This window comes from Salvelinus alpinus, chromosome 21 (genome assembly GCF_045679555.1).
Source record: "Salvelinus alpinus chromosome 21, SLU_Salpinus.1, whole genome shotgun sequence".
In the NCBI taxonomy this organism is placed as follows: Eukaryota; Metazoa; Chordata; class Actinopteri; order Salmoniformes; family Salmonidae; genus Salvelinus; species Salvelinus alpinus.
In genome coordinates, this window is record NC_092106.1 from 4061368 (window position 1) to 4076067 (window position 14700).

Here is a 14700-nt window from a genome sequence, read left to right on the forward strand (position 1 = left end):
TACAAATAAAATGTATGGGCTAAAAAACATTAGCTGACATGGGCTAGTTGATCCGGACATTAGTTATAAAAGCTATAACTTATAAAAGCTTATAAAAGTTATAAAAGCTCTCGAACGTATGCAATGACTGACATGACAAGAGGAACTGATGATGCACTACCAAATGTTGAAATGGCACCTTGTGCATTCTACTATTACAACTTTCAAGAGTATCTTGGAAGCCGGGCTGAGTTGCAAAAAAGAAATCAAATGTAAAAAGATCCCCACGCCCCGCCAACACAGTTTGGGAACCACTGCACTACCAAGCCCCTGGTTCAAAGGCACTTAAATCTTTTGTCTTGCCAATTCACCCTCAATGGCACAAATACACACAAACCATGTCTCAACTCTCTCAAGGCTTAAAATCCTTCTTTAACCTGTCTCCTCCCCTTCATCTACACTGATTGAAATATATTTAACAAGTTGCATGAATAAGGGATCGTAGCTTTCACCTGGATTCACCTGGTCAGTCTATGTCATGGAAAGGGCAGGTGTTGTTAATGTTTTGTACACAGCGTATAGGCTACGGCATGCAAGTACACAATATAACTAACAGGAGAGGAGAGGTGACGACATATGACAAAAGAAATCTTTCAGATAAAATTGTTTGACATCGTTTCCAGTCCGGTACAAATTCACTTGGTACGTCTGCTACACTTACCGAAAATCTCCCCGTTTTTGGCATACTCTGTCACCAAGTAGAGCATGTTCTTGGTCTCCATTACCTGTGAAAAAGGGAAGGAAACAATGAGTAAGCAATAAGCACACAGCAAAACAGATTAACACCAACCTCAGCAATGACCTTGGTGCCGTTAAGATGTAAATTCATCTGATAATCCTCGTGCATAGATTCCTGGAACAGTATTAGGCTGGCTGACGTGGGTGTACTGAGAACAGCAGAACAGTCTTAAACGAAAGGATCATAAAATAACAAAGGAATTAATACAAACTTGCGTTGATCAGCAGAGTAAATGTTGCAAATGGCACACCGTAAAGGCTCGTATTTGCTGCTCACAGCAAAAAAAGAATGCTTTATTTTTTGGAATGACAAAAATGACAAATATGGAACACGAGAGAATGGGAACGATGTTCTGGTTAAACGGCTCTGCTATTCCCAGTAGAGAGACGGTACTGATAGTGCCAGCCAGCGGTGTGTGTGGGAAGACACCAGGGCAGCATCCCAAATGGCACACTATTCCCTATGTGCACTTCTTTTTGAGCCCTATGGGAAGTAGTGCATCACATTGGGAATAGGATGCCATTTGGGACGTGTCCTAGAATTAGCCAAAGAAAACAAAAGGATGAATAGAGATAAAAAATAAATAAACACATTAATGAATCAGATACATTCACATGGAAATCCCACAAAGTGGTTATTTCATGTAAATTTCCATCTGGGCTAACTTACCCTTTACTCGGCACCATTTCTGACCAATATGCCCCTGTCTCCATGATTTGACCAAAAACCCTGTAGTGATAATCAATGTCACTTTTCCCAGTGCTTTCCATAACATGCCGATCACATGGCACTTACTATCCAAATTCTGTCACAGTACTTGGTCAATGATGCAAATGGGGAAATTACATGGATTGTTATCCCATGCAAATGTCAACATTATAGCCTACAACTTCTCTGTGTTGTTGAGAACGCTTGATGGAGACAAATAGGCCATATATTGATGAAGGTGGAGATGATGAGTTCATTGGAAACAGTGAAGAGCTGTGTGTGTGTGTGTGTGTATGTGACTGTGGGAAACTTGGGCCTCTGAGTCCGCTGAGGGGGCATCCTGTGAAGCAAAGACCCCAAGACAAACTGAACGGGGGGGGGGTTGGTTGTTTGGAGATGAGAGAGCCGATGCCAAGCCTGCTGCCCTCTGTTTATGAGGCCTGAAAGGAAATGACTAATTGACCCATGCCGTTTGTATGGAAGAGCTGTTGGAAATAATGATACACCGTGATTACACAGCAAAGCCTGGACCAGAGCCATTTGGTTGTGTAATAATAATTAACTGCTATTCACATTCCCAACGACCAACGGGACCTAAAGTCTTATGTAAGAAAAGTGAAGTCTGGGGTGGGATTTTCGGGTTGACTAGTAGAGGACCTCCTCTGATTGTGGAGCTTGACAGCTGAACATTGCTTTTCCTCCCACTGCTTTTAACACGAGAGGCTGAACCCTACAGTACAGTTTGGGTGACATTTTGTTAAGCACCTTGACACGTTGCTTGGAGAGGGTTGGTTGGTTAGTTATTAACTCAGTCAGACGTCAGTTCTGATATCTATGAAGGTCTAGGACTGTGAAGGCCAGGTAGATTGGAGATGTTTGCTCACCCATTAGAAAAATGTCCTGAATGACCATAGGCATTGCACATTTATACAAAAACCCAGAGGAACAAATAAAAATGGATTATATTTTGTATACTTGTGTTTTAAAAAGGAGAGGTTTACCTGGTACAACTTGATGATGTGCGGGTGGTCCAACATTTTCATGATCTGTACCTCCCGGTAGATCTTCTCCAGGTTCACAGCATCTAGTTGGCTCTTGTCTATGATTTTAATGGCAACCTGTGGAACACAGAATACAGTGATGAGTCCCTGGACAAAACATTCAAAAGGATTCCCTTGAGGTCTTTTTTGTGTAAAGGAATATACAGTGGGGAGAACAAGTATTTGAAACACTTCCGATTTTGCAGGTTTTCCTACTTACAAAGCATGTAGAGGTCTGTAATTTTTATCATAGGTACACTTCAACTGTGAGAGACGGAATCTAAAACAAAAATCCAGAAAATCACATTGTATGATTTTTAAGTAATTATTTTGCATTTTATTGCATGACATAAGTATTTGATCACCTACCAACCAGTAAGAATTCAGTCTCTCACAGACCTGTTCGTTTTTCTTTAAGAAGCCCTCCTGTTCTCCACTCATTACCTGTATTAACTGCACCTGTTTGAACTCGTTACCTGTATAAAAGACACCTGTCCACACACTCAATCAAACAGACTCCAACCTCTCCACAATGGCCAAGACCAGAGAGCTGTGTAAGGACATCAGGGATAAAATTGTAGACCTGCACAAGGCTGGGATGGGCTACAGGACAATAGGCAAGCAGCTTGGTGAGAAGGCAACAACTGTTGGCGCAATTATTCGAAAATGGAAGAAGTTGAAGATGACGGTCAATCACCCTCGGTCTGGGGCTCCATGCAAGATCTCACCTCGTGGGGCATCAATGATCATGAGGAAGGTGAGGGATCAGCCCAGAACTACACGGCAGGACCTGGTCAATGACCTGAAGAGAGCTGGGACCACAGTCTCAAAGAAAACCATTAGTAACACACTACGCCGTCATGGATTAAAATCCTGCAGCGCACGCAAGGTCCCCCTGCTCAAGCGAGCGCATGTCCAGGCCGGGCTGAAGTTTGCCAATGACCATCTGGATGATCCAGAGGAGGAATGGGAGAAGTGGTCGGATGAGACAAAAATAGAGCTTTTTGGTCTAAACTCCACTCGCCGTGTTTGGAGGAAGAAGAAGGATGAGTACCACCCCAAGAACACCATCCCAACCGTGAAGCATGGAGGTGGAAACATCATTCTTTGGGGATGCTTTTCTGCAAAGGGGACAGGACGACTGCACCGTATTGAGGGGAGGATGGATGGGGCCATGTATCGCGAGATCTTGGCCAACAACCTCCTTCCCTCAGTAAGAGCATTGAAGATGGCTGGGTCTTCCAGCATGACAACGACCCGAAACACACAGCCAGGGCAACTAAGGAGTGGCTCCGTAAGAAGCATCTCAAGTTCCTGGAGTGGCCTAGCCAGTCTCCAGACCTGAACCAAATAGAAAAACTTTGGATGGAGCTGAAAGTCCGTATTGCCCAGCAACAGCCCCGAAACCTGAAGGATCTGGAGAAGGTCTGTATGGAGGAGTGGGCCAAAATCCCTGCTGCAGTATGTGCAAACCTGGTCAAGAACTACAGGAAACGTATGATCTCTGTAATTGCAAACAAAGGTTTCTGTACCAAATATTAAGTTCTGCTTTTCTGATGTATCAAATACTTATGTCATGCAATAAAATGCAAATTAATTACTTAAAAATCATACAATGCGATTTTCGGGATTTTTTAGATTCCGTCTCTCACAGTTGAAGTGTACCGATGATAAAAATTACAGACCTCTACATGCTTCGTAAGTAGGAAAAGCTGCAAAATCGGCAGTGTATCAAATACTTGTTCTCCCCACTGTATATTATATATATTTTAAATGTTTAGGCATACATTTTAAAGTGTTGACTTAGACTGAGGCAGATAATTCTAAGAAAGGCAGGCAAAAGTGGTAAGCAGTAGGCCTAGCTCTCCCTAATATAATTCCACAGCACTCTTAAGTTCTTGCAAGGCGAGCACAGACAATAAACCTCAAATGCTATCCTTTGCACAAAAAAAACTGTTTGCTAGGGGAAATCATAAACAGCTTTTATATTCTGTCATCCACACTGGGTGAGAGGTAAGGGAGGCAGACACTAGCAGAAGCTGCTGGAAAACAGGCAATTTCTTCATCCTTGCAAGAGTTGATTAACAGTGTCCATGTCATGATAACATGCAATATCCCAAGTCTCGCTCTCTCATAAACAGCATTTCATCACCACCAGGACTTGAAGAGATCCAAGTGTCTGTGAGCCAAGCTCTGGAGTAAACAAAAACGAGGGGAGGCCTTTAATCATTCTACCCAATACAATGCTTGATTACATCCATATCACTGCACTAATGCTCCCCTCCCTCTTCGTTATGAACAGAAGACATTTACACCTTGATCACACCTACAAAATCATTGCGCAAAATGGTACGCAGCATCATCTGGATGTGTGTGCAACAAAAGTTCAACATTCACCTCCTGCTACCATTTCTGTCAAGCCATCTACGCATATTGTTTGATGCATACGTTCAATATTTCCAATTTATGCATCACACAGAACGCACTGCAACTGCCTCTGCAAGGCAAACGCAGTGTTCCATTGGAAATGAATGTACTTCTGGTGTACCAAAACACAAAGACGCTTTCGGTGTGATGAGGCGTTAGGCCTACTGCCAGCCACTACAAGGAGGTCAAGTAAGGTCGGGGGCATTCTTGAACTGAGGACCTACTGATTACTAAGACGATATGAGTAACGAGAGAGATTTTAAATCTTGCAATGTCAAGAATCCAGGAAAGTGGGCTGCTGCTAATACCATATCCAAGAGGTAAACACTAAACAGGGGCTGACGGATTTGCTTTGCAATTACTAGTTATGTACAGAGTAGCCCCATAATGGACTAAAGGAGCCTAACGATACTCATTATAATCCAAGGACCTTAAAATGTTCTAGTTAAAGGCGAAATGGCTTTGGAAGCCAAAACAGACAAATACTCCATCTAAATGTGAATCGATTCTCAAATGCGGTATGGTTATAGAAACATAAATCCCCCTACTTTCAAATCACATCAAAATAATTCCACAAATGCAAAAAGCACAAATACACTCTACACAGTTTTAACACAGTTGCAGCCAACTGTATTTTTCATTGACAACACGTTTGTGGCGTCGGTCTTCTGTTTACATATAGGTGTGGAGACGCATATACAGCACCAGTCAAAAGTTTGGACACCTACTCATTCAAGGGTTTTTCTTTATTTTTAATATTCTCTACATTGTAGAATAATAGTGAAAACACCAAAAATATGAAACACATATGGAATCATGTAGTAGCAAAAAAAAAAGTGTTAAACAAATCAAAATATATTTGTAAGCTATGTAACCTATTATTAAATAATGGCAATAAAGATACTTTTAGATTTGTATCATTTAGATAGAATATTGATTAACCACGACATTGATTTTAAGATATGAAGACTTATTATAAATTAAATGAAACTGTTCCACGAAAATGTGCATCTGAGAAATCACAACTGGCACGCAGATCAGCAGAAATGGTACGATTCTCCAAATGGAAAAGGTTGCCGACCGCTGGTGAAGCCTATTACCAGCAACTTCAGGAGTGTAAGGGGCAGAATCTGCGAAGTGTGTGTGTGTGGGGGGGGGGGGGGTCTGGTCAAGAAGAGTTATTTTTCTTCTGGTTAGGCTATAGTGATCTCTGGCTCCGTTTTTTGTAATTTGTATGGTCTTTTTAAATCGCAGTGCCTAAAGCGTCAGACAAGCTCAGTAGCCTATGCATAGTTGATTTTATTCAAATATAGGGTGTGTGTCTATATATGGAAACATTTGTCACCATCTGGATGTCACCTTGACATGCCAATTAGCTAGCGTAACGAGGTTGTATCGAGGTTCTTCCCACTGTTTTGCTTCACCGGGCAGATGTTGCTGGCAGCAGCTAACGTAGCCAATTTGTTCCATCCCACTTGATTATATTTGGAGTAGGATAGCAGCCTACACAAAAAATAACTTGTAGTTGGTAGTCACCGTGATACAGTCTACTGCTCATTGAGAGAGTTTGCAGTGCAAGCAGGCAACACAACATCACAGGGCACAGTGTGTCCTTAGTTCCTGCTTGCCGGCTAATGCCGAGCACTGCTGTCCTGCAGTAAGGAGAGGGAAGTAGGTAGATTGAGTGGCCAATATCATGCCAGAATGACAGCTAAAGCACATTTATTGTAGTGATTTTCACTGAAAATGTACAACTACGGCATTAATATCTACATAAAAATAAACAATTACCCAGATAGAAATGGAATGACTCTCTCAAGTCCCAACTTTGGCAGACAAGTTTCTAAATCTCGTTGAACTCACAAGAATAAATTAGCTAGCTGGTGAGGGCTCATTAGCACAACTGACTGAACCGAATCCGTTCGTCCCTACTCAACTCTTCCTGCATGACATGCGTCATACATTTTGGGCACCTGGCGTCTCCGTATAGCCCCTCCCAGTGGACTACCTGTGCTAATTAGCTAGCTACAGTACCAGTTAAATGTTCGGACACAGCTACTAATTCAAGTTTTTTTTTATTTTTATTTTTTAAAACTATTTTCTACATTGTAGAATAATAGTGAAGACATCAACACTATGAAATAACACATATGGAATCATGTAGTAACCAAAAATGTCAAATCAAATTTATTGGTCACATACATGTGTTTAGCAGATGTTATTGCAGGTGTAGAAATGCTTGTGTGAAACAAATCTAAATATATTTTATATTCTTCAAAGTAGCCACCATTTGCCTTGATGACAGCTTTGCACACTTTAGGCATTCTATCAACCAGCTTCACCTGGAATGCTTTTCCAACAGTCTTGGAGGAGTTCCCACATATGCTGAGCACTTGTTGGCCGCTTACTTACTTCTATGAATAATCAAGTGCGTGTCCTTCCTCAAGATTGACAGGAGAGCTCCAAACAAAAAGACAATGAATAAATTGACAACTCGTAAATGGAATGAAATCATAATTTTAATCACAAGTGTAGTCTACTGTAGGTTGTGCGCTCTAAAAACAACGTGTCCACACCTACAATAACAATGGTAAGACTAGAATAATAATATATTGAATGCATTAACAGAAATTGCCCTAACCAAACAAACGTTATAGATTAGCAATTATGGTAATTAACAGTACATGTACTGTTGGCGATACTGGTGTGCCATCCTGCGGCCTCCGCAATGGTCGACCAGCAGCCTATCGACCAAACAATCGACCAGTCGACTAAATGGGCTCAGCCCTAAATACAACACAGCTTTGCTGACACCCCTGTCTCCAAAACGAATGGTGTTGACCACTTGGAACTTTTGGAAATTATGATTCTCCTCCCGAATGTGCCATTCTGCTCGTAAAATTATTAATAGCTTTACCCACTTCCTTTTAAAGTGTTCTTGGGTAAACTATATCTACTAAATATAACATTGAATCCACCCATAAGAAGTAGTAGTAAGACGATTATTACAACAACAAAAAATGTGTTCACGGTTAATGTCCTTAATTGTCGGTTACACGATTCTACGATAATTGTGCCAGCCCTAACAACAAGTTATTTCTCCCTCGCCCATCGAAACAAACATTACTTTCTTTTACAAGTTTTAACTAGCACCATGCTGCTCTTTTTGCAAGCTAGCAAGCATAAACTAAGAAGCTGGGAAGGGCGCATCAGGAGGACTGATTGAACCGAATCCAATAAGCTCCACCCGACTCGCAACTGCGCAACATGTCATCAATTTGGGAACTAGGTGTGTCCGTATAGCCTCTCCCTAATCCACCCGTCTTCCGTCTGTTTCCGTAAACAAGCAATGTAACATGGAAATACGGCCGTGTATGAACTCTAACCCTATAAAAAGGTTAGTAACTTAACCTTTTGTTTTTTGAAAATTATTTATTGCCGATATGAAAGATAAGTTCCTTATGTTTCCAGAACTGTACCGCAAGGACACGTGTTAACGTTTAGAGCAAGCATCGGGGCTCAACAAAAAACTCCCCCGTTCATTAGATTCTACCGTCAAAAGGCGCTAAAGCAGTTAGCGTCTTAGCTCTCGAAAACTCTAGGCGGCATTCTGCCTTCTCCCTATAGTTTTCAGCCATGCATACGTTTTGCACAGATCAATAAAGCTATGGGTGACTCCATCCGATGAAATGTCACTTCTGCTACACTTCCTGAGTTACACACAAGTGTTCGGAGTATACTAGATACCGTAGCTAATTAGCACAGGTGGTCGCCTCGTCTTCCATAAACAAATAACATTTTATTTGTCACATGCGCCGACTACAATACGTGTAGACCTTAGTGAAATGCTTACTTAACTGCATTGTTGGTTAATGTTTTGTAAGAAAAATAAGTCAAAAATAAAACATTAAAGTAACAAATAATTAAAGAGCAGCAGTAAATTAACAATAGCGAGGCTATTTACAGAGGGTACCAGTACAGAGTAAATGGGTGGGCCTGGTCTGGGTAGCCATTTGATTAGCTGTTCAGGAGTCTTATGGCTTGTGGGGGTAGAATAACATGCACTGTAACATGGAGATATGGCGTGTAGAATGGCGCTGGAGGGGATGGCTGACGTTTTACGTGCTCCTAAAAAATGTTGCTATTTTGTTAGTTTTTCCGAATTGTTTGTAACTTATTTTGTACATAATGTTGCTGCTACCATCTCTTATGACCAACAATAACTTCTGGACATCAGAACAGCAATTACTCACCTCGAACTGGAAGAATAACTTTTCTCTAATGAGTCCGACGCGAAGGATATACTGCTTTCTCAGGAACGGGCCCAAATCCCCGTCATTTGCGTGAAGAAAAGACGGAGAAAAAGAGGGCGGAGGTCGGGCTGCCTTCTGAGAATTTGTAGGCGAGTGAGTATACTCCCACTGCTATCCGTTCTATTGGCCAACGTGCAATCATTGGAAAATAAAATGGATAACCTACAATCAAGATTATACTACCAACGGGACATTAAAAACTGTAATATCTTATGTTTCACCAAGTCGTGGCTGAACGACGACAGATAATATAGAGCTGGTGGGATATTCCATGCACCGGCAGGACAGAGAAGCTATGTCTGATAAGTCAAGGTGCGGGGGTGTGTGTCTATTTGTCAATAACAGCTGGTGCGAGATGTCTAATATTAAAGACGTCTCAATGTATTGCTCGCCTGAAGTATTGCTCGCCTGAGGTAGAGTACCTTATAAAAAACTGTAGACCAAACTATCTACCAAGAGAGTTCTCATCTATATTATTCGTAGCCGTCTATTTACCACCACAAACCGATGCTCCTGATTCCTGCTAAAGCAGGAATTACCAGTGACTCGTTCAATACGGAAGTGGTCAGATGACACGGATGCTACAGGACTGTTTTACTAGCACAGACTGGAATATGTTCCGGGATTCATCAAATGGCATTCAGGAGTATACCAGTCATCGGCTGCATCAATAAGTGCATTGAGGTTGTCGTCCCCACAGTGACCGCAAGTACATATCCCAACCAGAAGCCAAGGATTAGAGGAAACATCTGCATCGAGGTAAAGGCTAGAGCTGCCGCTTCAAGGAGTGGGACACTAATCCGAACGCTTATAAGAAATCCCACTATGCCCTCAGACAAACAAAGCATCAATAGAGGATTAAGATTGAATCCTACTACACCGGCTCTGACGCTCGTCGGATGTGGCAGGGCTTGAAAACTATTACGGACTGCAAAGAAAAACCCAGCCGCAAGATGCCCAGTGACGTGAGCCTACCAGACGAGCTAAATGCCTTTTGTGCTCGCTTCGAGGCAAGCAACACTGAAGCATGCATGAGAGCACCAACTGTTCAGGACGACAGTGTGATAACGCTCTCGGTAGCCGATGTGAGCAAGACCTTTAAACAGGTCAACATTCACAAAGCCGCGGGGCCAGACGGATTACCAGGACCTGTAGTCAAAACATGTGCGGACCAACTGGCAAGTGTCTTCCCTGACATTTTCAACCTCTCACTGACTGAGTCTGTAATACCTACATGTTTCAAGCAGAACACCATAGTAATGTGCCCAAGGAAGCAAAGGTAACCTGCCTAAATGATTACTGCCCGTATCACTCACGTCAGTAGCCATGAAGTGCTTGGAAAGGCTGGTCATGGCTTACATCAACAGTATCCTCCAGGATACCCTAGACCCACTCCAATTCACATACCAACCCAACAGATCCACAGTTGACGCAATCTCAATCGTACTCCACACTGCCCTTTCCCAACTGGACAAAAGGAACACCTAAGTGAGAATGCTGTTCATTGACTACAGCTCAGTGTTCAACACCATAGTGCCCACAAAGCTCATCACTAAGTTATGGACCCTGGGAATAAAACACCTCCCTCTGCAACTGGATCCTGGACTTCCTGACAGGCCACCCCCCAAGTGGTAAGGGTAGGCAATATCACATCTGCTATGCTGATCCTCAACATTGGGGACCCTTAGAGGTGTGTGCTTAGTCCCCTCCTGGTCTCCCTGTTCACCTACGACTGCGTGGCCAAACACAACTCCAACACCATCATTAAGTTTGCTGATGACACAACAGTGGTAGGCCTGATCACCGACAACAATGAGACAGCCTATAGAGAGGAGGTCAGAGACCTGGCAGTGTGGTTGAAGGACAACAACCTCTCCCTCAATGTGAGCAAGACAAAAGGAGCTGATCTTGGACTACAGGAAAAGGCGGGCCGAACAGGCCCCCATTAACATCGACGGGCTGTAGTAGCGCGGGGTCGAGAGTTTCAAGTTCCTTGGTTTCCACATCACCAACAAACTATCATGCTCCAAACACACCAAGACAGTCGTAAAGAGGGCACGACAACACCTTTTCCCTCTCAGGAGACTGAAAATTTGGCATGAGTCCCCAGATCCTCAAAGTTCTAAGGCTGCACCATCGAGAGCATCCTGACCGGTTGCATCACTGCCTGGTATGGCAACTGCTCGACCTCCGACCGCAAGGCACTACAGAGGGTAGTGCTTACGGCCCAGTACATCACTGGGGCCAAGCTTCCTGCATTCCAGGACCTAAACTCTGCAAAAAAAAGACACGTCCCTTTTTCAGGACCCTGTCTTTCAAAGATAATTTGTAAAAATCAAAATAACTTCACAGATCTTCATTGTAAAGGATTTAAACACTGTTTCCCATGCTTGTTCAATGAACATGCACGTGTGGAACGGTCGTTAAGACATTAACAGCTTACAGACGGTAGGTAATTAACGTCACAGTTATGAAAACTTAGGACACTAAAGAGGCCTTTCTATGGACTCTGAAAACCACCAAAAGAAAGATGCCCAGGGTCTCTGCCCATCTGCGTGAACGTGCCTCAGGCATGCTGCAAGGAGGCATGAGGACAGCAGATGTGGCCAGGGCAATAAATTGCAATGTCTGTACTGTGAGACGCCTAAGACAGCACTACAGGGAGACAGGACGGACAGCTGATCGTCCTTGCAGTGGCAGACCATGTGTAACACCTGCACAGGATCGGTACATCTGAACATCACACCTGCGGGACAGGAACAGGATGGCAACAACACCTGCCCGAGTTACACCAGGAATGCACAATCCCTCCATCAGTGCTCAGACTGTCTTCAATAGGCTGAGAGAGGCTGGACTGAGCGCTTGTAAGCCTGTCGTAAGGCAGGTCCTCACAAGACATCACCGGTAACAACGTCGCCTATGGGCACAAACCCACCGTCGCTGGACCAGACAGGATTGGCAAAAAGTGCTCTTCACTGACTAGTCGCGGTTTTGTCTCACCAGGGGTGATGGTCGGATTCGCGTTTATCATCGAAGGACTTGGAGGTAGAGGGTCCGTCATTGTCTGGGGCGGTGTGTCACAGCATTATCGGACTGAGCTTGTTGTCATTGCAGGCAATCTCAACGCTGTGCGTTACAGGGAAGACATCCTCCTCCCTCATGTGGTACCCTTCCTGCAGGCTCATCCTGACATGACCCTCCAGCATGACAATGCCACCAGCCATACTGCTCGTTCTGTGCGTGATTTCCTGCAAGACAGGAATGTCAGTGTTCTGCCATGGCCAGAGAAGAGCCCGGATCTCAATCCCATTTAGCACTTCTGGGACCTGTTGGATTGTAGGGTGAGGGCCAGGGCCATTCCCCCCAGAAATGTCAGGGAACTTGCAGGTGCCTAGGTGGAAGAGCGGGGTAACATCTCACAGCAAGATCTGGCAAATCTGGTGCAGTCCATGAGGAGGAGATGCACTGCAGTACTTAATGCAGCTGGTGGCCACACCAGATACTGACTGTTACTTTTGATTTTGACCCCCCTTTGTTCAGGGACACATTATTCAATTTCTGTTAGACACATGTCTATGGAACTTGTTAAGTTTATGTCTCAGTTGTTGAATCTTGTTATGTTCATACAAATATTTACACATGTTAAGTTTGCTGAAAATAAACACAGTTGACAGTGAGAGGAAGTTGATTTTTTTGCTGAGTTCATATACTAGGCGGTGTCAGGGGAAAGCCCCAAAAATTGTCAAAAACTCCAGTCACCAAAGTCATAGACTGTACTCTCTGCTACCGCACGGCAAGCAGTACCGGAGCGCCAAGTCCAGGACCAAAAAGCTCCTTAAAAGCTTCTACCCCCAAGCCATAAGACTGCTGAACAAATAATGAAAAGCCCACTGGATTATTTACATTGACACCCCTCCTCCATTTGTTTTCTACACTGCTGCTACTCATCGTTTATTATCTATGCATAGTCACTTCACCCCTACCTACATGTACAAATTACCTCAACTAATCTGTAACCCCACACATTGACTCTGTACTGGTACCTCCTGTATATAGCCTCGTTATTGTATTGTGTTACTTTAGTTTATTTGGTAAACTCTTTCTTGAACTGCACTGTTGGTTAAGGTCTACACATGTCGTATTCGGTGCATGTGACAAATAAAGTTTGATTTGATCAATTTAACCTTTTGGAAATCGCTGATATGAATGATACGGTCCTTACGCTTGTTAATGTTCAGATTGAGTGTCAGCGCATTTAACAAAACTCCCCTGCACAGAAGTCGCCTTCGTCAAATGACTTATGTGTAATGTAATGGAAATGAGAGTCATGATCAAGGACTATTAGCGTCTGTGAATAGTGTACACAACGGCTGCACACTTGGTTTTTGCCCTAACACTACACAGCGGATTCAGATAATCAAAGCTTGATGATGAGTTGGTTATTTGAATCAGCTGTGTAGTGCTGGGGGGGGCGCGCGGCAAGGACTATGGATGGAGTGGCTTGTTGACCACATTATACATAACATTATACAAACTGCACACAATTGTTAGTGAGAGTAATGAAGCAAGGTATTGATCCATGGTTAAAGAAAGGCAGTGTATTGCACAACATTGAGGTTACAAAGTGATGGGATCATGTGAATCTCATGAACACACATGAATGAATCAGCTTCATAGTTAGGCTAACGTTGCCTAAATGTAAAACTGGGTGACACCCAATTTTGCTTATCATAGACAGTTTTGATTATCAAGTTACATAATAGTTTGTAAGTTACTAGTCTATAACTTTCTTCATGTACGGGTCAAAATCTTTGCAAAAAAAAGACTGTTTGCAACATAGTAAACTAAGTAGGTGTGAAGTGGTCTAAACATGTCAATGTCAAATGTGAACAGAATGAAACTACAGAATAAATGTGCAAATATAACTTTAGATAACTAGCTAACTTACAACTGCAATGCAGGGGGCAAGTAACTACTAGCGTGTTAGTTAAAAGACAAGGTTAGTGCCCTTTGCACGAGAATCACACGCTTAGCTCACCGTTAACTAGCATGCTAGCTAATTCTCAGCACTCACCTCGGTCTTGGTAATGCGATGTCTTGCCAGCTTCACAACGGCGAAATTTCCCTTTCCTAGAGTACGTTCGATATCGTAGAAGCCCACTCGGACAGGACCCCGGACCATCTGTTTTTGGTGATTGTCAGCCATGACCATTCTTTATTAAATAGGGTTTGGGGTGAGGACCTAGGGGCTCGCGACTTGAGCCTACAGATGTTGAAGGGGAAACAAACCGCCCGCTAAAATGTTGTCTATTAAAAATAGACGAAGTACATTTCTCGGTCGCCCTGCCAGTTTGAACGTTAAGGACCCGTCAGACCAAGGAGACGACAGAAGACATTTACGGCTGTCACGCCACGTTCTCCAATACAATAGAGC

The 14700-nt window shown here is 43.2% G+C and overlaps 1 protein-coding gene across 1 annotated transcript in view; it reads right to left on the reverse strand.

Annotated features, from left to right (window-relative positions):
* Positions 1 to 14526, reverse strand: part of sik2b (salt-inducible kinase 2b) — a 58886-nt gene extending 44360 nt beyond the window's left edge. The window contains exons 1-3 of the mRNA XM_071356608.1: positions 14341 to 14526; positions 2488 to 2604; positions 701 to 764 (exon numbers count right to left, since the gene is read on the reverse strand). Coding sequence (XP_071212709.1) covers positions 701 to 764; positions 2488 to 2604; positions 14341 to 14478 — 319 coding nt within the window. The 5' untranslated portion in view covers positions 14479 to 14526. The remainder of the gene's footprint in view (positions 1 to 700; positions 765 to 2487; positions 2605 to 14340) is intronic.
* Positions 14527 to 14700: the final 174 nt, after the last annotated feature.